The sequence below is a fragment of the Nycticebus coucang genome, chromosome X (assembly GCF_027406575.1).
Source record: "Nycticebus coucang isolate mNycCou1 chromosome X, mNycCou1.pri, whole genome shotgun sequence".
Taxonomy (NCBI): Eukaryota; Metazoa; Chordata; class Mammalia; order Primates; family Lorisidae; genus Nycticebus; species Nycticebus coucang.
The window spans coordinates 11,242,290-11,266,233 of record NC_069804.1 but is presented as its reverse complement, the minus strand read 5'-3'; the positions used below and the strand labels follow the sequence as shown (position 1 = coordinate 11,266,233).

The 23,944-nt window shown below is 42.8% G+C and overlaps 1 protein-coding gene across 2 annotated transcripts; it reads right to left on the bottom strand.

Moving 5' to 3' along the window:
- Positions 1 to 2,397: 2,397 nt before the first annotated feature.
- Positions 2,398 to 21,554, bottom strand: TLR8 (toll like receptor 8). Of its 2 annotated transcripts, none has more exons than XM_053581080.1 (3): positions 21,498 to 21,554; positions 17,466 to 17,550; positions 2,398 to 6,826 (listed from the first exon to the last, which is right to left on the bottom strand). In XM_053581080.1, exon 3 carries the CDS (start codon positions 6,818 to 6,820, stop codon positions 3,701 to 3,703), a length of 3,120 nt encoding a protein of 1,039 aa, XP_053437055.1. In that variant the 5' UTR covers positions 6,821 to 6,826; positions 17,466 to 17,550; positions 21,498 to 21,554; the 3' UTR covers positions 2,398 to 3,700. The 2 variants fall into 2 exon arrangements, with proteins under 2 accessions (XP_053437055.1, XP_053437054.1); XM_053581079.1 differs by lacking the exon at positions 21,498 to 21,554 and adding an exon at positions 7,794 to 7,986 and having other exon boundaries at positions 17,466 to 17,523.
- Between the last annotated feature and the right edge of the window lie 2,390 nt (positions 21,555 to 23,944).

Genomic DNA, 23,944 nt, shown 5'->3' with positions numbered 1-23,944 from the left:
CATGTGAGTACAAAAGGGGAAGTCAGCAGTCTGCAAGATGGTTAGAGGGTCCTCATCAGAACCCAAGCATGCATGAGCTCTGATCTCAGTCTTCCAGCATCCAGAACTTGGAGAAAACAATTTCTATTGTTTGTGAGCCACCTTGTCTGGTGCTTTTTTAGAGCAGCTGACACTGACTAAGACAGGGATGAGCTGCAACTGCCTCACTTTTCTTTTAGGGTGTCCCCTCATGGAATGAGCTTGCTTTTAGATATTTGTTACTATGCCTCAATAAGTGTTGTGCCCAGATCTCGAAATCCCCCACAAAGACCGCCAGGGAGCAGAGTCCGATGCAAAAGCAAAAGGGCCTTTTATTGCAAGTTTGAACTTGGGCTCCCAGGGACTCCCCTGCAACGGATCCGAGCCAGGAGCCCCAAGCTCTGGAGCAGGGGGTTCTTATGGTCCCTCGCAGTGGGTGGGCGTGCACAGCTTGAAACAAAGGGGTGCTTCTGGATTGGTTAGGTGGGGTGGTCCCTGATTGGTGGGCAGTCGTCTCATGATTTCGAGGAATTGCCTGGGCTTGTACTGAGTGAAATGGCAGGGAAAGTGAAACTTAACTCTTAAGATGGCGCTGGTCTGGTTCTTTCATAAGCACAAGCATAAATATCTTTCTATAAACTCGCCATGGTCCCAAAACAGGGTTCAATGTGACAAAACTAAGTTGTCCTTGGCAACTTGTGCTGCTCTCCACTTTGTCCATGGTAAATCACACTATGACACCCCATTTTGGTCAGTTCTTCAAAAACACATATTTAAAGATAACTCATCCTGCAAGGTTAACTAAGAGGCTGTGCTTCAGGAAGGATGGTGATTGTAGGTTTTTCTTCTTTGCATTCTGAAGGGACTTTCTTTTCTGTTTTTTTTTTTTTTGTTTGTTTTTTTGTAGAGACAGAGTCTTACTTTATCGCCCTCGGTAGAGTGCCATGGCATCACACAGCTCACAGCAACCTCCAACTCCTGGGCTTAAGCAATTCTCTTGCCTCAGCCTCCCGAGTAGCTGGGACTACAGGCGCCCGCCACAACGCCCGGCTATTTTTTGGTTTGCAGTTCAGCTGGGGCCGGGTTTGAACCCGCCACCCTCGGTATATGGGGCCGGCGCCTTACCGACTGAGCCATAGGCGCTGCCCGGGGACTTTATTTTCTTATGTTCGAATAATTTCTAACTATTCTCAGGTAGGTTTCACAAGATTCCTCAAGATTCATACCTATACTGGGGACAGAATACTATGGATGTATACAGATGAACCATGAGAGTGGTAGAGGGAGTGTCAAAGTTATTTCATTTGGGAATCTTGCATAAAGGGTACTGACAGGGACCAGGTGTGGTGGCTCAGGCCTATAATCTCAGCACTTGGGAGGCTGAGGTGGGTGGATTGCCTGAGCTCACAGGTTTGAGACCAGCCTGAGCCAGCGCGAGACCCTGTCTTTAAAAAATAGCCAGGTGTTGTGGCAGGTGCCTGTAGTCCTAGCTACTCAGGAGGCTGAGGCAAGAGGATCACTTGAACCCAAGAGTTTGAGGTTGCTATGAGCTAAGATGCCACGGCACTCTACCCAGGGTAACTAAGTGAGACTCTGTCTCAAAAAAATAAATAAATAAAGGAGGGTACTGACAGCTACCCTGTTTCTCCGAAAATAAGACGGTGTCTTATTTTGGGGTGTGCTCCCAAAGACGCGCTAGGTCTTATTTTCAGGGGACGTCTTATCGGTCCTGTAAGTAGGTCTTATTTTCGGAGGATGTCTTATTTTCAGGGAAACAGAGTAGGTATCCTGACTTCATGTTTTTTTTTTTGTTTGTTTGTTTGAGTCAGAGTCTCAAGCTGTCACCCTGGGTAGAATGCCATAGCATCTTAGCTCATAGCAACCTCCAACTTTTGGGCTCAAGCAATCCTCTTACCTTAGTTTTTCTGTTTTTTGTAGAGATGGTGGTCTTGGTTTTGCTCAGTCTGGTGTTGAACTCGTGAGCTCAAGCTATCCACTTGCTTTGGCCTCCCAGAGTATGACTTTATGTTTTCTGAGCAGGAAACCAAGGTAGAATTAATTTCTCTATTAGCAATTATTTTAATTTCACAGCTTCTTGAAAATTGCTTCCTCTTTTAGTTCTAATGAAGATTAAACAAATATTCTCAAAACCCCCAGCATACTCACCTAATAGGCACAATGTAAGGGTATATGCCCCAGCACATCTACAACAGAGATCTTACCTAAAAAGCACAAACATTGTAACCTAATTGTTTGTACTCTCATATTAATCTGAAAATTTAAAAAACCCAGCATAGATGGTAATTACTTTTACACTATGGATCTGTTTCTCTACTATATATTTATCATACACTCATCATGTAAAATGAGACATTTTTATTTATTTATTTTAAGATTTACAGCAATGGCATTTAACAAATACTCTAAAAGCTTCTGATTTAGCTGCATACTTTAAAAAAAAGATCAAGAAGTAAGACACTTAAAACACTATTTGTCTCAGCCTTTAAATGACATCTAAACCTTAAAAGTCAAATATTATAGCCAATATTTGTACAAGTAAATGTAAAAAAGGCTAATGCAACAACAGCATGCTATAACCATGTCACCACAGATTGATGATAAATCTAAACACCAGCTTAATATTAGAACCACTACTTACAGTGGCAAAACTTCTTAAATATTGAAAAGAAGGTGTTCCTCTTAGGCCAGGTATTAAGATGGTTCATGATGATCCCCACCTCCCGATATTCACACTCCATAATCAAGATGGCAGTCTGTTCTTGATAGCAGTTCAGGGAAAATGGTTGATGACCAACTGACGCAATCACAGTCCACCATCTTGGTCTTCATCTGTTTTCCCTGACTGAGATGGCCACTCCCATGGAGCTGGCAGGCCCTGTGGTTTACTTCTAACAAATAGAATATCTTTACTTCTTCTTTTTTTTTTTTTTTGTAGAGACAGAGTTTCACCTCATGGCCCTCGGTAGAGTGCCATGGCATCATACAGCTCACAGCAACCTCCAACTCCTGGGCTTAAGCGATTCTCTTGCCTCAGCCTCTCGAGCAGCTGGGACTACAGGCGCCCGCCACAACGCCCGGCTATTTTTTGGTTGCAGTTCAGCTGGGGCCGGGTTTGAACCCGCCACCCTCGGTATATGGGGCCGGCACCCTACCGACTGAGCCACAGGTGCCGCCCAGAATATCTTTACTTCTAATGAATAGAACACCAAATGATGGGCTATCACGTCTCTGATTATATGACAAATGATTGTGACCTCATCTTGCTAGCAGCCTCTCTTTCTTGCTGGCTCTGATGAAGGAAGCTGCCTCGTGGGAGAGGTCTACATTGGCAGGGAACTGAGAACAGCCTTTGGCCAACAGCCCAGGAGGAACTGAATCCTGAAACCAACCACCTGGGTGTGAACTTGGAAGTAGACCTAACCCCAGAGATGCCTGTGGCCCTGGCCAACACCTAAATTGCAGCTTCGGAGAGACCCGGAAGCAGAGGACCCAGTTGTGTTGTGTCTGGACTGTAGACCCATGCAAACTGTGAGCTAGCAAATGTGTGTTGTGTTAAGCCACTAAATTTGGGGGCAATTTGTCACATAGCGATAGCTAACTTAGAAAGGTCATTACTTCACATTTTTATTACAGTGTGAAACCATGACTAAATTAACAGCAATTAGTATTGGTTAATGGAATCAACATACAAATTATTATACCGGGAATCATTTTCGGTTAAGACCACATTTTTCAGACTTTGCCAAAACAAGCCTTCTGCCTTGGGGTTGTCAGGCCACCGGAGGATGGAGCTCTTACAGATCCGCTGCCGCAGCCTCAGGTACTGACAGTGCTGCAAGACGGGCTCCAGCAGGATAAATACGATCACGTCCATGTTCTCATCCATTAGCCTCTGCAAGGCCAAGTAGAAAGCTGTTTTAAAGTTCCAGCTTTGGGCAAATTGTTTGGTTAAAATAAATATTGTTTTCTTGCTTTGGTTGATGCTCTGCATGAGGTTATCAATGATGGCCAATCCTGGGTCCCAGTCCCTCTCCTCTAAACAAAGGAGAACGTTCTTTTCTTTGCTCTCTTCGAGGTGGTAACGCAGCTCGTTGATCACCCAGTCGGTAACAGAGGCATCTTTGGTGTCATAAGAAATGTAAGCATCGTAGAAAGTTTGGGATGTGGAAAGAGACCTATAGCCTTTTACTTTAGCTAAACACATGTGATAGATAAACCAAACATCCCAGCAAAACAAATGGTGAGCCAGGGCACCCAACATAACCGTGGTGGTGATAAAGAACGACAAGAAAAATAACACCACCGCTGTGGTGTCTGAAACACAAGTTGTTAGCTCCAGACTCACAATACTCGCCCCTCTCTGATCCCCGGGACTGACACAGATGACATCTGTCAATTTAGGAATGTTCACGTGCAGATTTTCATCCATCCACATTCGAAAATCTCCAATGTCACAGGTACAGTCAAAAGGGTTTCCATGGAGTTCTAAAAGAGTTAAATTGGTGGTGGTCTTTGTCTGCAGTGCGGATTTGTTGATCATCTTTAGGGAGTTGAAACTTAAGTCGAGGTGCATCACACTGCTGACTTCGGAGAAAAAGCCGAAGGGGAGGTAGGAAATCCTGTTGTGACTCAGCAGCAGTGTCTGGAGGCAAGGTGGAAACTCAGACAGGCTGTTAGATAAAGAGAATAGCTTGTTGCCATGTAAGTCAAGCAACTTGAGATAACGAAAATGCCAGAGTAATGTCCAGTTAAAGAACTTCAACATATTATTATTTATACGCAGTTCAGTGAGATTCCTGGGAAACATGTTGAATGCATCATGTCGGATAGTTGTAAGTTTATTGAATGATATATCAAGCCGTGTCAGATTTTTGAGGTTTCGAAAGATGGAGAGGTACCTTTCATCTTCAGCATTCCACAAAATGTCGAGGCGATTTCCACTGAAAACTAATTCTTCCAGGGAATTGCTTTGCAGTGTATAATTTTCTGTTAAAGTATAAATGCTGTTGTGGCTCAAGTTTAAAACTTTGAGGTTTTTTAACTTTTCAATAAATTCTAGACGATGTGTTACCCCTGCTATTCTGAAGTAGTGTGAATTATAGCTGAGATCTAGAACTTCTAAGCTGTCTGATAACTCGCTGAGAGCATTCACGTTATCGAAGTCCAGTCCATTGTTCGTCAAATCCAAGTATTTGACTCGACGTACGTCTGAAAATTCAGTTCCATTTAACACTTGAGCATTGTTGTTTGAAGACAGATTTAAGCAGGCGATGTCACCAAAACCTTCAAACTGCCTTTTCCCAATAAAGAAAATACTGTTCAAGCTTAAATCCAAGGCTCTGCCATATCTTGTACATTGTGGCTTTATTAAAGGTTCGGTTCTATGATAAAAATTTAAATGTGGGTCAAACCGAGTATGAATCGAACGTGGTTTGAGGACGTGACTTTGGAAAGAGGACCTGTTTGCATAATTCTGCCTGAAATCATTCACAAGGGGTAAAATTCTGTTTTCTGACAAGTAAATAATGTTCAGTTTGGAGAAATTTTGGAAAAGAGTAAAATCAACTTGCTTAATAAAGTTGACACCCAAATTAATAGTTGTTAAGTTTGGAAGGCCCATCAGTGGCTGGAAATCTTCTCTCCTCAGTTCCTGGAATACATAACCTCTTAAATGCAATGCCTGGAGAGATGAAAGTTTAGAGAAATTGTTGGAAAGATTAATGTAGTGTGCATATTCGGTCTTTACATAGTTATAAGATAAATCAAGTATCTCTAAATGGGGCAGCTTCATTAAAAATTCCCCAGAGGCTATTTCTGTCACTAAGTAATTGAATTCAAGATGCAGCACTCTTAGATCAGGCATATTTTCAAACCAGATTGCAGGAATCTTAGTGAGGGAAGTGCTAGAGAGGTTTAGGTATTGAAGTTTAGTCAGGTTTTGAAAAGCAGAGTCGTTTATCTTAATTGAAACATCTCCTGCACAAGGCACGCACGGGAACGGCGCGTTGAAACACCTCGGACAGTTCCCGCTTAAATCCAGCACTGTTAAATTGATCAGGCCCTTGAAGTCTTCTGGTTGGATGGTTTTGATCTGGGTGTTGCTCAGGTAAAGCTCCTTGAGGGAAGTCGGCAACTTTGCTGGTACGTAGAAAAGAGGATTGAAAGATAATGACAGGATCTGCAAATTTGTCAGGTTTTCAAATGTTCCGTCTTCTATGTCAAACTTTTTATTACAAATGTTAAAATAGCAGTTCCAGCCCAGGTAGAGTCTTTCTAAGCGCTCAAGTCCTGTAGTATGACTTTTATTTATATTGTTTATATTGTTCTGAACTAGACTAAGTTCTCTCAAAGACCCTGGCAAATGAGTGGGCATTTTGGATAACTGCACATCTTCAAGCAACAGCACTGTTAGGTGTGTGAGACTGGAAAGTGCCCCATCTGTAATACTCATGCCATTTTTATTCATGCCACGATTTTCGTACTGATACTGGACATCGGGGTTGTGGTTCAGATTTATTTTAGTGAGACTTTGTAGCCCTTGAAATGATTCATTCGTTATGCATTTGATGAAATTGTAAGATAGGTCTAGTTCCGTGACATTTTTGTCCACTGTTTGGGGAACTTCTTGCAGTCGACGACTGCTGCAATCTGCAAACACAGAGTCATTTTGCCTTTTCTCATCACAAGGATAGCTTCTAGAATAATTTGCGTCAGCGAAGAACTCCCAGGAACCAGAGATTAGCAGGAAAAGGCAGGTCAGAATTGAAGACTTGAGGGACATGTTTTCCTAAGGAAAATCAAAAGCAGAAGCACAGTATTAGAGAAGAAGTATTTGCCAGGTGTTTGATGATGACATTAACAATGCACCCCACACTTGTATGGATTGTGAGGTGCTAATTCTCTTAACAATTTTAAATAAATTGCATCGAAGTAGGTTCAGAATTTTACTTCTTTACTGGGTTCAGCTTAATAGTGCCCAAAGAAGTTGAAGATGAAGCTATCTGCAATTGTGATGATGAGAAACATTTTGTAGATTTGGGAAACTTTTGTATCATCCAAGATCTTCAAGGTAGAGTCATGTCTACCTTCTATACAACCATATCTCTCACCGGTATTTCCCACAATGTTTCTAGATTTCTATGGTGATGTATGTGGTGCTCTCTTATTTCCTTACGTGGGAGGCAAGCACCTGGAAAGTGGGTTCTTGATGCTGGCAATAATAACACACCGTCAGCTTCATACTAAGTGCTTCAGAAATATTTCCTTACCTGAGGCAAGAGAATCGCTTAAGCCCCCAAGAGTTTGAGGTTGCTGTGAGCTGTGATGGCACAGCACTCTATTGAGGGTGACATAATAAGACTCTGTCTCAAAAATAAAATAAAAATAAAAATAAATATTTTCGTACCCACACTAATCCTCACAGCGACACAGTGCCGTAGGTTCTATTATTATTCCTATTTTGCAGATGACAAAGTCAACTTGGTAACTTTCAAAAGGATGGTACATCGTAGTGCTGGGGCTTAAACCAATCTGGTTTCAAAATCATCTTTTGAACCACTAATTCCCATGCTACACAATCTCCTTTGGAAATTCTGTGCCAGAGCAGCGTCTAAAACGTAGACAACACTCAAAATACTGTTTGTTGAATGACAACTATACCTGTGTCCCTTATCGTACAAACATCACCATTTGTAGCTATTGGTTTGCTAATTTTGAAACTTCTGTAAGGAAAACATGGTGCTTTCGTAGCGTACCTGTTTCTCAACAAACAGAGGGCTGCAAGTCATATTTCTGGTAACCAGGCAATGCAAGAAACAGAGTAACATGGCTGGCTTCATCAAAAGTTGTGATTAAGAAAATTCTCAAGGGTGGTGCCTGTGGCTCAAGGAGTAGGGCACTGGTCCCATATACTGGAGGTGGCGGGTTCAAACCCCGCCCCGGCCAAAACTGAAAAAAAAAAAAAAAAGAAAATTCTCAAAATCTTATTTCATGGGATATGGAGCAAAACCTTTTCTAAACTAGATTTTTTACTCTATCCCACATGTGTATTTATTGTGAGTCAACTCACATAAGTGCCTTCTTTTTAAATTCTACGATTAAGGGCTGGTGAAATGCCCCCCTTATATATCACACCCTTACTATGTTATAAAAGATTTTTATGTGGATGTTGATTATTCTGAGGACCAATAATTATTGCCCATTTGTAACAGCTAAGGAAAAACCAGCTCCTTGCCTGATGAAAATTAAAGTAGAGCAGAGTTCCCAAGCATTTTCAATTCCTTATAGTTATTTTCAAATACAACACTTAATGTTTAACTTATTCTAAAAGAAGGCCCTGTTAGCTCACACCTGTAATCCCAGCACTCTGAGAGGTTACTGTGGGTGGATTGCCTGAAATCAGGAGTTTGAGACCAGTTTGAGCAAGAGTGAGATCCTGTCTCTAAAACTAGCCAGGTGTTGTGGCAGGCACCTGTAGCCCCAGCTACTAGGGAGGCTGAGGCAAGAGGACTGCTCGAGCCCAAGAGTTGAGGTTGCTGTGAGCTAGGATGCCACAGCACTCTACTGAGAGTGACAAAGTGAGACTCTGTTTCAAAAAATAAAAAATAAAAGAAGGCCCTGCTTTACCTGGTGTGGTAGGTAGCATTTTAAGATGGCCTCCATAAATTTTGTCCTGTATTACTCCTGTGATTGCATTATATTATATGGAAAATGAGAGATTACTAGGATGGGCCTAACCTAGTTTTATGAACCTTTAAAAGTAGAGTTTTTTTTATTTTTTATTTTTTTCCTGGCTAGTGGCAGTAGGAAAGCCAGAGAGATAGGAAGCATGAGAAAAATTTGATGCATTATTGCTGACTTGAATATGGAGGGACTCCATGACAAGGAATGCAGGCAACCTTCAGCAGCTGGGAGGGGGTTTTGCTGGCTGCTAGCAAGGAAATAGGGGAGGGAGGGGGTCGGGGGTGTCAGTCCTCACAAAAACTGCAAGGAAATGAAGTCACCTGACAACCTGAACAAACTTGGAAATGGATTTTTACCCAGATCCCAACTTGGTTGACACCTGGATTTTAGCTTTACGAGACCTGGAGCTGAGAACTCAGGCAGGCCTGCCTTGATTCTAACCTACAGAAATTTAAGCTAATAAATGGATATTGTCTGAAGCCTCCAAATTTGGGGCTATTTGTTATGCAGCAATAGAAAACTAATATGTCTAGAAAATATGTGTTATAAGATCATGGCTTGAAAACACACAGCTCCTGTGAAGGAAGCCATGGGTCTTCAGGGTCAACATCTATTTGCACTGGAAAACACAGGTACACCAAGGGGACACAGACGCTCATGCCTGCGATGAGAGTCAGAGGTGGGAAGTTGCCGCAAGCAATGTTATCTTTGCTCAGGTACCTGAGCAAATCCAATCTTACGCGATTTCCAAGTCTGAACATAGCTAGATTTGAAAGTCACTTCCATACTCTTCCATACCTTGATTAGCTAATGGGCGGTCTGGGGAGTCCATTTGGCCACCCTTATAATTTATGGATTTGCTCCTAGACTAGTGGGCAAAACAGACATGACTTAAACACAGCAACATTAGAAGATTTCAAAAAGAGGTATATGATATTGTAAGAATCTAAAAAGAGAGGGATTTGATCTATTTGTGGAGGCTGGGGGAAGACGCCCCTGAAGGCATGAAACCTGAGCTGTGGTTCAAGGTTGAATAGGCAAGTGTAAGACACAACTAAGATGTCAAAGGAATGTTCCAGGCAAATGGAGCAGCATGTGCAAAGGCCCTGAGTCCATTCCTCTGAGTTTCCCAGGCTGTGCCTTCAAAGAAGCCCTGGGACAGGAATCCAGAGAGATTGGTGTGGGCCTGAGACAAGGCACTTCAGGTTCAAGTTCTCCAAGCTGGTTGAAGCCTTTCCAGAACTGCTTGCAGTGGCAAAGCCCAGAGTAAGAGATAGGGCCAAGAAGATTGAAATGGCACATAAGAGGTGATGGATAAACATGTCACTGAAGTTCTTATCTCCATGTTGCCACATTCAGTGGACATTTTTCAGTCTTCATCTTATTGAACACATAAACATAGGGGACTAACTGAAAGCCAAGGACTTAAGAAAAAAATATTTATTTAAATTGCCAACTAAAATGTGTATGTACTTACAGTGCACAGCACGCTATTTTGTAATATGTATTATGTATATTACATAATATTAGTTATATTAGTATAACTTCACATACTTACATGTATAGAGAGCACTTAACGTTGACTCTCTTGCCAATTTTCAAGTGTACAATACCTTGTTATTAACTATAGTTATTAGGATGTACAATAGTTCTCTTAAATTCATTCCTCCTGTCTCACTGAAACTTTGTGTCCTTTGGCCAACATCTCCCCAATTTCCCTTCTCCACAAGAGTAGATTTCTATCTTTATCTGAGTTTGAAGGTTTTAAGCAGGGTAGCACCATGCTTCGATTGATTCTGCAGTGGTCATTGGCAAGAAGGCACAGAACTCTAGAGGGGATGGGAGCTTGAACTAGGCTGATGGCAATGGAGAAAGAGAGAAATGGAGTCAAGAGGTACTTAGGAGGTTCATTCACAGGACATAGCTATGGGTGTATAAATGGTCATGGGGTTTGTGAGGAAGAGGAATGCATTCAGAGTAACTTCCAGGGTCCTGATCCTAGATAGATGGGTGACATTGACTGAGAAAGAAGATTGGTTGTGGGGGGAGGATACTGGCAATTAAATTTGACGTGTTGATTTTGAGTTGAGTTTGTGATATTCAAGTGTAGATGTCCAGTAGGCAGTTGTGTATATAGGTCTGAATCTCAGAGGAGAGTTCTGATAGCAGAATGAATTTGGGAGTCACGGTCATTAAAGTCATGGCTATGAATGAGATCATTCAAGGCAGTGTGAGGCATAAAGGATCTTCCACACTTAAGTTTTAATAATTTTATTATTTTATTTTCTTACACTGAAAGATCTTATCCCACTAGAATTGTTTTGGCATAAAATGTGAGATGTAGACCAACATTGTTTTTTCTAGATGGAGATTTGGTTGTCCCTGCAATATATATTGAATAATCTCTTGCTCACTGAATTGATAAACTCCCTGTATATCATATACTAACTTTTCTGTGTATTTGCATCTATTTCTAGACTCTTTGCTCTGTTTCATCAGTATGTTATTATTTACTACTTACCATAAGTATGTAATGTGTATATGCATATTAAATATTACACATTTAATATGTAATGATTTTTCTGTATTAATGAGAAAAAATAACCCAATAGAAAATAGACAAAAATATATTAATAGACCATTCACATAAAAAGGAAACATAAATAGCTCTTAAACATAGGAAAAGATATTCAAACTCTATTAAAAAAATTATGCTGCAATACCCTTTTTCCACTGATTCTATTGTGTAGGTGAGGATATGGGGAAATGGGTCCTCTCATATTTTGCTGGTAAGAGTCTACATTATTATAGTGTCACCTCTAAGATAGAGAACAATATATAATATCAATCAAAATTGGAAACGTATACTTGAGGTCAACACTTTCAATTCTGGAAGTAGAGCCCAAAGACATACTCTCACATATGTAACTAGCAATGTACAAGGATGTTGAATGTAGGGCTGTTAGCAATAGCAAAAGATTGGACATAATCTAAATGCCTACGAGTAGTCATCTGGTTAAATTAATTGTTATATTCACACAATGAAATACTATGTTGCAATTAAAAGGATAAGGCAATTCTATATTCATTCATTAAATATTTATTGAGCAGATATTTTATTTCAGGAACTGTTTTCAAGTTGCAGATACAGCAATGAAAAAACATTAAAATAAGTGCCCATTTTGAACCTACTTCAAAGATAGGATGTCAGAGGGTAAAAAGTACTATGGAGAAAAACATAGACTAGAAGGGGGATAGTTATGTAGAATGGCCCTCAACTAGGACTTGTCTGATGTGTTTTGTCATGATTAGATTGGCCTTGTGGCTTTGGGGAAGGAAGACCACAGAAGTGAAGTGCCATTCATACCAAGGGTACATGCTATCAACATGACTTTCACTGTTAATAGAGACTTTGATCGTCTGGCTGAGGTAGTGTTTATCAGATCTCTATTACAGTTTTTTTTTTCCTTGAGACAGAGTCTCACTTGGTTGCCCTTGATAGAGTGCTGTGGCATCACAGCTCACAGCAACTTCAAACTCTTGGGCTTAAGTGATTCTCTTGCCTTTGCCTCACAAGTAGCTGGGACTACAGGTGCCCACCACAACGCCCGGCTATTTTTTTTTTTGTAGAGACAGAGTTTCACTTTATTGCCATCGGTAGAGTGCCGTGGCGTCACACAGCTCACAGCAACCTCCAACTCCTGGGCTTAGGCGATTCTCCAGCTTCAGCCTCCCGAGTAGCTGGGACTATAGGCGCCCGCCACAACGCCCGGCTATTTTTTTTTTTTTTTTTTGTAGAGACAGAGTCTCACTGTACTGCCCTCGGTAGAGTGCCGTGGCGTCACACGGCTCACAGCAACCTCTAACTCTTGGGCTTACGTGATTCTCTTGCCTCAGCCTCCCAAGTAGCTGGGACTACAGGCGCCCGCCACAACGCACGCCCAGCTACTTTTTTGTTGCAGTTTGGCCGGGGCTGGGTTTGAACTGCCACCCTGGGTATATAGGGCCGGCGCCCTGCTCACTGAGCCACAGGCGCCGCCCTATTCTTTTTTTTTTAGAGATGAGGTCTCGCTGTGGCTCACTCTGGTTTCCAACTCGTGAGCTCAGGCAATCCATCTGCCTTGGCCTCCCAAATGCTGGGATTACAGGCATGACCCACCGCGTCTGTCTTTTTTTTTTTTTTTTCTTTTGAGATAGAATGTTACCTAGGTTGGAGTGCCATGGTGTCAGCCTAGTTCACAGCAACCTCAAACTCCTGGGTCGAAGTGATCCTCCTGCCTCAGTCTCCTGAGTAGCTGGAACTATAGGTGCTTTTCACACACCTGACTTCTTTTTCTATTTTTAATAGAGACAGGGTCTTGCTCTTGCTCAAGCTACACTCAAACTCCTAAGCTCAAGGGATTCTCCTGCCTCAGCCTCCCAGAGTGCTAGGATTACAGGTGTGAGGTACTGCACCCGACCCTCTGTTACAATTTTTAACTATATATTAATAAATATTAATTTTTAAAAAGGTCTGTGAGGAATATGTCAGGGTGAGGCCAGATTCCATTGCCTTCCCTTCTAGTGCTAAACAGAGTGCTGTTGGTAGGTGAGACGTCTTTAGGTGGATACTTGAGCGGGTCCAGAGAGTAGGGGCTGTCTGTGTTGACTTGATAGTCTCAAATTAAGGCCTCAACATTTAATCTCAAAGGCAACTCTCCAGCTCAGACAAAGCAGAGCAATTAAGGAGATAAGCCTCTAGGGGCCGCTAGAGACCAGGAGAGGAGCCTTTTGAAATTCAGAATGAAAATGGCATCCGGGAGTCTAAGGCAACTTAAAATGAATTATGGGCCATGAAAAATTCCTGAACACGAGTTGACAAATTCCAAACAATCTGAATTTGTCATAGGAGGAGAAGGAAATGGTGAGTAGGTAGCTAGCAAGGAAGTTGAGGAGAAAACTCTAATTGTTCAACCTTCTGTAATCCATGTAGGACCTCCCAGAATTTGAATGCATTGCTAATGCTAATGTGCCAGCAGAGGGAACCTCAGCCCCCACCATCCACCTGGATCTTAAAGAGAGGGCAGAGTACAAAAGCAACAGCTGCACATCCTCAGCCAAATTCTTCCTTTCAGCCACACCCATAACTCAGACTATCAAAAGTTGTGGTTCCAAAAGGATATCAAAGAGACTCTGATCCCAGATGAAGTGAGAAGGGTACCAAGGAGAAGTCAGCCCCATGATGGCAGAACCAATGACTAAAAGTTATCCACGCCAGCTGCAGTGGCTCACCCTGTAAACCCAGCACTTTGGGAGGCCAAGACAGGAGGATTACTGAGGCTGGGAGTTTGAGACCAGCTTGGGAAACATAGTGAGAGACTCCCACCTTTACAAACGATAGAAAAATCAGCTAGGCATGGTGGCACGGGCCTGTGGTCCCAGCCACTTGGAAGGCTAAGGCAGAAGGATGGCTTGAGCCCAGGAGTTCAAAGACAAAGTGTGCCACTGTGCTCCAACCTGAGATGACAGGGTAAGGTCCTATGTCTTTAAAAAGAGAGAGAAACAAATATGCAAATAAAATAGAGAAATGGCAACTCTGCAAATAACTCAGGGAAATGGCAACTCTGCAAATAAAATAGAGGAAAAAAAGTGCAACTATGCAAATAAAATAGAAAGTGTGTGTGTGTGTGTGTGTGTGTGTGTGTGTGTGAAAGAGAGTGTGAGTGACTTATGTTTGTTGACCCTGACAACTGAGTGCTGCCATTAAAGCAATTGTAAAGGAATAGAACCTTAAGAGGCCAAAAAAGGCATAAGAGGAGACACGAGCAAACAAGAGATATCTACAAAGTCTAGAAGACAGAAAGCAGGTGGATGAGCACGCGTTACTACAACAGAGCAGACGTAAGGCCAGTCAGAGAAAAGTCCATTAGTACCACAGAACCTGGGAAGGACGCAGGAACCAGAGGCAGCAGGCACCTCAGAAGGTGCCTGGATGGCAGATCGACTGAGAGTCTGCATGAGAAGTAAGACCCTGCCTCACCTCCTCCTGAGATTTATTATTTTGAAAGGTGGAATCTGAGAGCCTTGGGCCCGAGCAGAAGCAGGGGTGACTGCCCTACAGAAAACACAGAGGTTAAGGCCAGTCTTGGCTGGACACAATGGCTAGCGCCTGTAATCCCAGCAGTTAGGGAGGCTGAGGAGGGAGGATCACCTGAGTCTGGGATTTTGAGGCTGCAGTGAGCTGTGAGACTTCCCTACAGCCTGGGCGACAGACGGAGATCCTGTCTCAAAAAAAAAAAAGTCTGTTTGTATAGGGACGGACTCCACCCTCTTCTCTGCCTCAACTCTGGGAACTGAGGGACACCCAGCTTAAAACGTCCTCGGGGCACTGGCTGGTCTAGGTCTAGGACACAGAGTCCGTGGCAGCAGGGTGGGGCCGGGTGAAGCAAGGGAGGTGCCAGCTGCTTGTGAAACATTTGAGTGGGCACGGAAAAAGTTAGTCATCAAGATGACCACTATTCTAACACATTAAAAGCCATGATGAACCAAAGATCAGTATTTTAAATAAAAGCAAGATACCGCTTCACCTGCCTCCCCCCCATCCCGGTTCTGGAGCCAATAGAACTTTATTTGCTGGAACAGGCAACTAGCCTGCAGACTATAGTTTCCCAACCTGATTTTTAGAAATATTATTTATCTTGATTACTGAGCTTTTGTTTTATTTATTTATTTATTTATTTTTGAGACAGAGTCTCATTTTGTCAGCCTCAGTAGAGTACTGAGCTCACAGCAACCTCAAACTCTTAGGCTCAAGCAATTCTCTTGCCTCAGCCTCCAGAGTAGTTGGGACTACAGGTGCCCGCCACAACGCCCGGCTATTTTTAAAGATGAGGTCTTGCTCTGGTTCAGGTTGGTCTTGAGCTTGTGAGCTCAGGCGATCCACCCACCTCGGCCTCCCAGAGGGTTAGGATTATAGGTGTGAACCACTGCGACCAGCCTTGATTACTGAGGTTTTGGATGCCCCTTGCCCTTCTTTAAACTTGGCACCCAGATGGAGTGCCTCACTCAACGCTGCAGGACAGAGAAGGTGTCCAGATTACAGTGGACACAGGCAGCCCCTCAGTCCAGGCCAGGCCCTTCGGCTTCAGCCCTGCCCCTGCAGTTTGAGCTTCTAAGCAGCTCTTTGGTGACTCACCCTTGAGATTGAACAGCCAGCACTGGTCGCCTAAGGAATTCATCCAACATAAAAAATGGAGATGGGAACGAGCGGAAGGGGATGGGAGAGGAGGGGAGGAAAAAAAAAGAAAAGAATAGAAAAGAAAAGAAAGAAGAAAAAAGAAAAATCAGAGACGCAGTAACCGATAGAATCAGGCCTTTTGGCTCCCAGGAGAATGGCTTATGGTTTATTGTTTTAATGCCAGTCCTGTCTCAATCCCCTCTGCAATTTTAAAATCCCAAAAGGGCTGAGCAGCAAAAGATTTGGTGTATTTGTGTTTTTCGGCAGCAAAACCTGATCCGAACTGACCTACGGCTACTGCAACCTTTATTTATCCACTTAGCATGAACCTTCTTGTTCCAGTGAAGAAATATGCAGGTGGGTGATAGCTAATTTGTGTTGCCCCGCAGCCACGGGAGTGTTCTGTAATATAGCATATATGTACCATATTATCTTGCTGAAATATGAACTCTGAACTTTGGCTCAATCTGGCCTATGGGTTTCAGATAAGGGATTGTGGATCGATACTTAAATCTCCCCCACTGGGGACGCATCAGCAATTTCTGAATTTGCCTTTGTATATCCACTAAATCAGAAAATAGAACATAATTGTCAACAGGGCCAAGTTATGACTTTAATGGGCCAGAGGCACGTTGACCTTCATGGGCCCTATCCTCCATAAAAAAGTAGTAAAATTTTATTTTACAACTACATTGGTGTAAAGATGAATATAATCCAGACTGGATTGTAGTCATTATTTTCTTGGTTTTAAAAGAAATTAAAAACTTTGCTTAAAGTGTCATGGTCCCTAGGCCTTGAGCCTTCTGTGAGAAGAGAAGCCAACCTGGTTGCCGATGTGATCTGATGGAGCTCAGGTCAGGCTCCAGGCGACTAGTTCAGACAAGAAGGAGATACTTTGGAAGGAGGGTAAGTATTAGACTGGGAGCTGAGGAAGTGAAGGACCAGGATTAAGTGGAAGTTGCAGAATAGAGGATTAAAAAAAAAGAGAGGTTGCAGGTTAAATTGTGTCCCACCAAAAGGTTAACAGAAGCCCTAACCCTTGGTACCTATGAATGTGACCTTGTTTGGACTTTGCAGATGCAATCGAGTTAAAATGAGGTCGTGCTGAAATTAAAGTGGGCCCTAATCCACTGACTAGTCTTCTTATGAGCAAAGGGGAATTTGGACACAGACATACTGGAAAGAAGACCACGTGAGGACACAGGCGGAGATTAGGAAGCAGCAGCGTTACGCTAAGGAACACCACCAATCGCTAGGAGAGGGGCGTGAAACAGATTTTCGTTCTGACTTCCCAGAAGGAACCAACTCTGCCTACAACACCTTGATACTCAAATTCTGATTTCTGGAACTGTGAGAGAATAAATTTCTGCTGTTTGCATCCACCAAGTTCATGGTACTTTGTGATAGCAGCCCTAGCAAGGCAATAGAGGAAGAGCAGAGAACAGGCTATTGAGAGCTGTTGTTCAGTGGAACCCACTGCAGGGCAAGTTCAAGCTGCCCAGAAAACCCCTTTGCCTGATACACTCACGTGCTCACTGTTAGGAACACCCCGATGATGAGGATACCTGGGTCTCACTGCTCCAGCTTTCTTACTGGGGGCTGCCTGGGAGCACCTGGAGAAACACAGAACCCATGGGTTTAAACAAAGAGTATGAATCGTGAAACAAAAGAGATCCACCTAACTTCTCTCCTGTCAAATACAGCTGTCACTACCGAGGAAGCCGGTATTTCTATTTTCCCTGCTTAATCCATTCTTTGGTTGGGTCCATGATGCAGAGCCCTCCAATTCTCCCTTCCAGGTTCTGAGGAACCAAAGGGCACACCAAAAACAACCTTTCTCAGTCCTCACCCCAATCTTCCCTCTGAAATTCGACCCCTATGGACACCAAACTCACATTTTCAAAAGACCAGTGCACTTTATTTTACAAAAAAATTTTTTTATAGAGACAGAGTCTGATTTTGTTGCCCTCGGTAGAGTGCTGTGATGTCATGGCTCACAGCAATCTCCCGCTCCTGGGCTTAGGTGATTCTCTTGCCTCAGCCTCCCGAGTAGCTGGGACTACAGGTGCCCGCCACAACACCTGGCTATTTTTTGTCACAGTTTGGCTGGGGTTGGGTTTGAACCGGCTACCCTTAGGTATTTGGGGCTGGAGCCCTACCCACTGAGCCACAGGCGCCGCCAGACCAGTGCCTTTTAAAGAATAGCTTAGAAAGTTCGTGCTTGCTGAGGACTCACTGAGAGTTGGCCAGCCAAGGAGCAGAGCACCCTCAGAGCTCCCCACGGGGGAGGGCTGTAGGCAAAGCAGAGATTGGTTGTGTGTGGGCACAAAGGCAGTGATGCCACCAGGTGAGGCTAAAGAAAACACACACAGTGGGCAGTGAAGGTGTCTGGGGAGGCCTGCCCTGCCTTCCAGGAGGAAACAGCTTTTTCATATTTTCAGACCCCTTTCCTAGGCTGCAGGCAGCTGTGTGCAGACATGACCCTCGTCAAAGGCTTCCTCCAAGGTCTCCTGGGATGTTTTCTGCTGCTGCTCCTAACGCGGAGTGTCAAGAAAGCCTATCGATTATAAAACGCAATCAATCCCCTGGTTTAATGACTCAGTGGTTTGTGCACCGTGCGGGACTTGACCAGAACTGAATTTTTGCCCAACTGGAAATATTTCTGATTTTTAATGGATTGTGATTCATTTGCAGTTGACAAAATTTACCACTGATTCATGATGAAAGGAGATTAGTTAAGAAATGGTTATGAAGATGAGATTGGTTACTTTAGATGAAATTTACAATTAATAATAGATACTTTATTTTCCTCGCTCAAAATTTGATGTGTTCACTAACGGTTTTGCAAGACACAAGAAAACACAACCAGATAGAATACATCTATTGGTGAAGAGATGGGTTCTGATTTAATAGACACAAGCATATAAAATATTATGCTCTCTGGATCCAGGAATATATGGCATGGAGCATTTGTTTAATCATCATAAAAATCAATGAAGTGAGTGTTGTCATAGGCTCCCACTTTGCAGACATGAGATCTGAGGCTCCAAGGGGTGAATCTCCCCAGGGTCACTCAGATAGGTGGCAGAGCTGAAGCTGAGCCTAAATTTATTGACTCAAGCAGTCAACAAATTATGTGGACTGAAGCCAGGGGCTAGTTGGCTGTGATCTGGTTTCAGCCGAGACCTCGTAGCCATATCTGAAACCTGCAGGATGTAAATGCCGATGGTGAATTTTCTACCTTGCCTTTCTGCATCAATTAGGCTACGGCAGAGAACCTCCAGATTCTCTGTCATTCCATAGAACCATAGGGAATCCATTGATTTGAGATGCCTGCACCAGCTAGCAGCTCTTTGAAGCTCCTGTGACATCAGCGCAGCTTGTGTTTGCTAATGCCGATCCAGAACCACGGGTCTTGCATCTCAATTGACTATAGGTGTATAACCCTGAATAGTCATAAACTGGGCCTAATTGTTTGAAAATAACAAATCCCTCAATGACATTTACTATCTCAGTTGAAGTCAAAAGATGCCCATGGGGATGATGTTCCCTTCCTTCTTCAATGGACCCTGGAGGACACACTAAAATGCACTTACAAATGACATCCGACCGACTTGCAAAGACTAACCATGGTTAAGGATATCCTTTAAGACACACACTGATACTCCATGGAAGTCTGGAGTATCAGTTTTTCAGATAATATATACTTGGAACTTTTATTTTTCTTTCTGAAATCAAACCAACGTGGCCCATGAATAAGCTCCAGGGCTTCCCAGAGTCTTCCTACTGCTCTAAAGAGCAACTGTGCTCTTTAATGAAAGGACAAAGTAACAGTTAATGTTCTAAGTCACTGGGTCTTAACTTTGGCTGCACATTGGAGACAACTGGGAATTTTAAAAGCTACAAATGCCCAGGCACACGCCCAGAGATTCTGATTTCATTGGTCTGGGGTTCGGCCTGAGCAGTAGGACTTTTTAAATATTCCCCCTATGATTCTAACGGGTAGGCAAAGCTAAGAGCTTCTTCCTGAGGCGAGAAGTCAGCTAAAGCCTTGACCTCTATTGGCCACTGATGGGAACAAGGAAGGCATTTTTCCAAGTTTAATTTGATTTTATTATTAGTCTATTTTCCACATTCTTCTAGTACAATTATACTACATATTGGCTATCAAAGCGGTTTTCAAATATCAGGTAGAAACATCATGTAGAAATATGATAACCTGATAATTGTATGTACAATTCCACGTGTGTCGATCAGTTGACCCAATTCTATATGGGCCACTGTAGTCATTTGTGAAGCATCATAAAATTTTAGTGCAGAGTTAATTTGCCTTCAAGATTTATAATGAACATTAAGTGGTGTAAAAAAAATTAACTTCAAAAAACTTAAATATACATTATTGTCTAAAATGACTCCCAGGACATTAATAAGCACTAAATGAGTGTGGGGAAAAATGGAAAGTAAATTTTGGATGAGACTCTCTTGAAATCAAACTTTTCAACTGGTCCATAATCCTCATCAAATTTTCTAGAAAACATACCATGTAACAAGAATTGTAAAGTTTATTTGTTTTTCAAACTGACAGTTTTTGACAACACCAAACACAGGTCACCTGCTATATCTAGACGCTGTAGAATGTAATTATAGAAAGAGTAACGTTACTTTAAAACTCTGAACAAGAAAAGTAGCAACTACTATTGACCTTTAAGCTTCTAGTAGTATGTTAAGCTCAAGCTTCACTGGTTCTTGCCTCTGACCCAGTATGTGAGGGAGGAGAGTTTGTCTTTTCCCACAGAAATAGCAAAGCAATGACATTTCCCTCCCATTTTATCTCCAACCTTGTTTCTGGCAGGGTCTGAAAGTAATATTCCAGTTCAATGTCTGACTTGGAATTTTCATGTTTACCAGTTCAAATGAATAAGTTCATCACCACGTTTGATTTTCTTTCTTTTTTTTATTTTTATTAAATCATAGCTGTGTACATTAATATGATCATGGGGCACCATACACTTGGTTCATAGATCGTTTGACACATTTTCATCACACTAGTTAACATAGCTTTCATAGCATTTTCTTAGTTATTTTGCTAAGACCTTTACATTCCACATTTACTAGGATTCACATATACCCTTGTAAGATGCACCGCAGGTGTAATCCCATTAATCCCCCTCCCTCCACCTCCCTCCCCCCTCCCTCCCCTCCCTTTCCCCACGTTTGATTTTCAAAATCTACTCTCATTCCTTGATGCTAATGTACACACACATTGCAGATCACACTAGGCTACTTTACGTGCATTTAGAGTTGTTTCAATACTAAGTTTTAGACTTACTTGCCTGTTTATTACTATCTTTCTTTCTTTTTTTTTTTTTTTGTGGTTTTTGGCCGGGGCTGGGTTTGAACCTGCCACCTCCAGCATATGGGACCAGCACCCTACTCCTTGAGCCACAGGCGCCGCCCTATTATTATCTTTCTTTACAGCATTTACTACCAACCCAGATTTGGGGGCCAGAAATCATTTATTTTGTTGGAAAGCTTTAATAAAACAAAAGGAGTGGCTTACCACTTTTCTGTTGGTGTCCTTTCTAATTTCTCATTCCATAACTCACAGCAGCCTCGAGTGGTACCCTCCGTGCAGGAGGTGGCTGAGAAGAGAAACTGGCTAACTTCCTGAAATAGGTCACTTTACCAGCAGCAGAACCTAGCATGTGGTTTGCAGAAGTTTATGTGGAAAGAAGGGAACTTGTGATTTCTTAACTGTTGCCAAATCATTTATTGACTGTGCTTTAAAATCGCGAGAAAGTTAGTTACAAAATGATTTGTCTATAACCCAATCCAGATGTATACGGTGTGTTTTTGTGAATTTGAGCTGATCTGTGGGGTAGGGGGAAGAAAATGGGGACATTTTCCCTTTTATTGAGCAAACTTTAGTGTATTCTTAAAAAAAACAACTTTAACACAAATTTGTACTCAATTTAAGATTTCCCAAACTCATTTTTTGTGTATAGTTCACAGATGTGGGCAAATAACGCAGGCGTTGTCTCATCTCCATTGTACATGTTTCCAAGATAACGCATGACTCAGGTAGGTGTGAGTCTCCCTCCAGGCTGTGGCTGCAAAGTAGGTGTCTTTCTCCTGGGTGTCCCTGCATTTCACCCGGCACCTGGCATGCAGTACAGGCTCAATAAGTGTTCAGTGAATAGGTGATGTGCATTCATGAAGCTGGAAAATTTAATTTTCCTGACTTGATCTGCTAAGTGAATTAGATTCCAAATTCTTAGAGTGAGGGCCTTAAAAGAATTAGCCAAGAGCAAAGGTCAACAGACTGCAGCCTTAAAACCAAATCTGGACAGGAAGCGATAAAGAACAGATGTGCAATGTATTTTGATGATATTGGAATTTGATGATATTGGAATACTAGCTCTAAACTCCAATTATGTAAAACGTTACCACCTCCACAAATGATTCCATTTTTCTCATTATTAGACTGCAAAATGTTATTACCACCACAAACAATTTCATTTTTCTCATTTTAGACCCTTATTACAAAAAACTACCCTCAATTATTGTATTTTTAATTTTATCAGTTAAATAATTGTGGGAATGTATTTTTCCCTTACTATGTAAGTGCCTACATAATACCTCATATTGGCTCTTGGCCTATAAAACCCAGAATATTTACTGTCTGGCTTAATTTTTTTTTTTTTGAGACAGAGCCTCAAGCTGTCACCCTGGGTAGAGTGCTGTGACATCATAGCTCACAGCAACCTCCAGCTCCTGGGCTCAAGCAATTCTCTTGCCTCTGCCTCCCAAGTAGCTGGGACTACAGGCACCCGCAACAACGCCTGGCTATTTTTTGGTTTCGGCCATCATTGTTTGGCGGGCCCGGGCTGGATTCGAACCTGCCAGCTCAGGTGTATGTGGCTGGCGACTTAGCCGCTTGAGCCATAGGTGCTGAGCCTACTGTCTGGCCTTTTACAGAAAAAGTTTGCTGGGCGGGCTCACACCTGTAATCCAAGCACTCTGAGAGGCTGAGGCGGGTAGATGGCTTGAGCTCAGGAGTTTGAGACCAGCCTGAGCAAGAGGGAGGCCCTATCTCCAAAAATAGCCTGGTGTTGTGGCAGGTGCCTGTAATCCTAGCTACTCGGGAGAGAATCACTTGACCCCAAGAATCTGAGGTTGCTGTGGGCTATGACTCTATGGCATTCTACCAAGGGCGACAGAGTAAGACTCTGTCTCAAAAAAAAAAAAAAAAAGGGTGGTGCCTGTGGCTCAAAGGAGTAGGGCGCCGGCCCCATATGTCAGAGGTGGCGGGTCCAAACCCAGCCCCAGCCAGAAACTGCAAAAAAAAAAAAAAAAAAAAAAAAGATAGCCAGTGTTGTGGTGGGCGCCTGTAGTCCCAGCTATTCGGGAGGCTGAGGCAAGAGAATCGCCTAAGCCCAGGAGCTGGAAGTTGCTGTGAGCTGTGTGAGACCATGGCACTCTACCGAGGGCGACAAAGTGAGACTCTGTCTCTAAAAAAAAAGAGAGAGAGAGAGGGAGACGTAATGCATTTTATCTTGCCTTACACCCCTAGGATGGGAGGAAATAACATTGGGGATAGGGTGGGTAGGGGCGACATTTATATATGTACAGACTGTGGAACACTTTGTTGGGAAGGATAGCCTATCAACAGTCACAGAGTGGCTCTTGTAGCCATTCTTGTGTTGACCTCTAACAACCAGTCCTTAAGGCAATTCAAGACGAGATGTAAGGTTTGGGAAATGATTCCCATGCCATCGGAGTGCAGCCCCCGCCTTTGCGGGAGAAGCATCACCATCATGAGTTCAAAGACCTCAGCCCGTGGCCTCCCAGTTTCGGGGTTTCCCTTGAAACATTTGCTCAGAAATAAAGTAAAGAAAATAAGGAAAAATGACCTCCAATGTAGACTAAATGATGCTCCTTGGGACAGGAGAGTTTATCAGCCTTCCCAGAAAAGCCAGACTTAGGTGGTCTGACTGCTGTGCCACA

Bases quoted from the DNA above. Each gene is read 5' to 3' on its own strand.
- TLR8 (XM_053581079.1), bottom strand. From the start codon at position 7,877: ATGAAGCCAGCCATGTTACTCTGTTTCTTGCATTGCCTGGTTACCAGA. The intron at 6,827-7,793 runs GTACGCTACGAA...GATTTTCCTTAG, and splicing joins CTCTGTTTGTTGAGAAACAG to GAAAACATGTCCCTCAAGTC.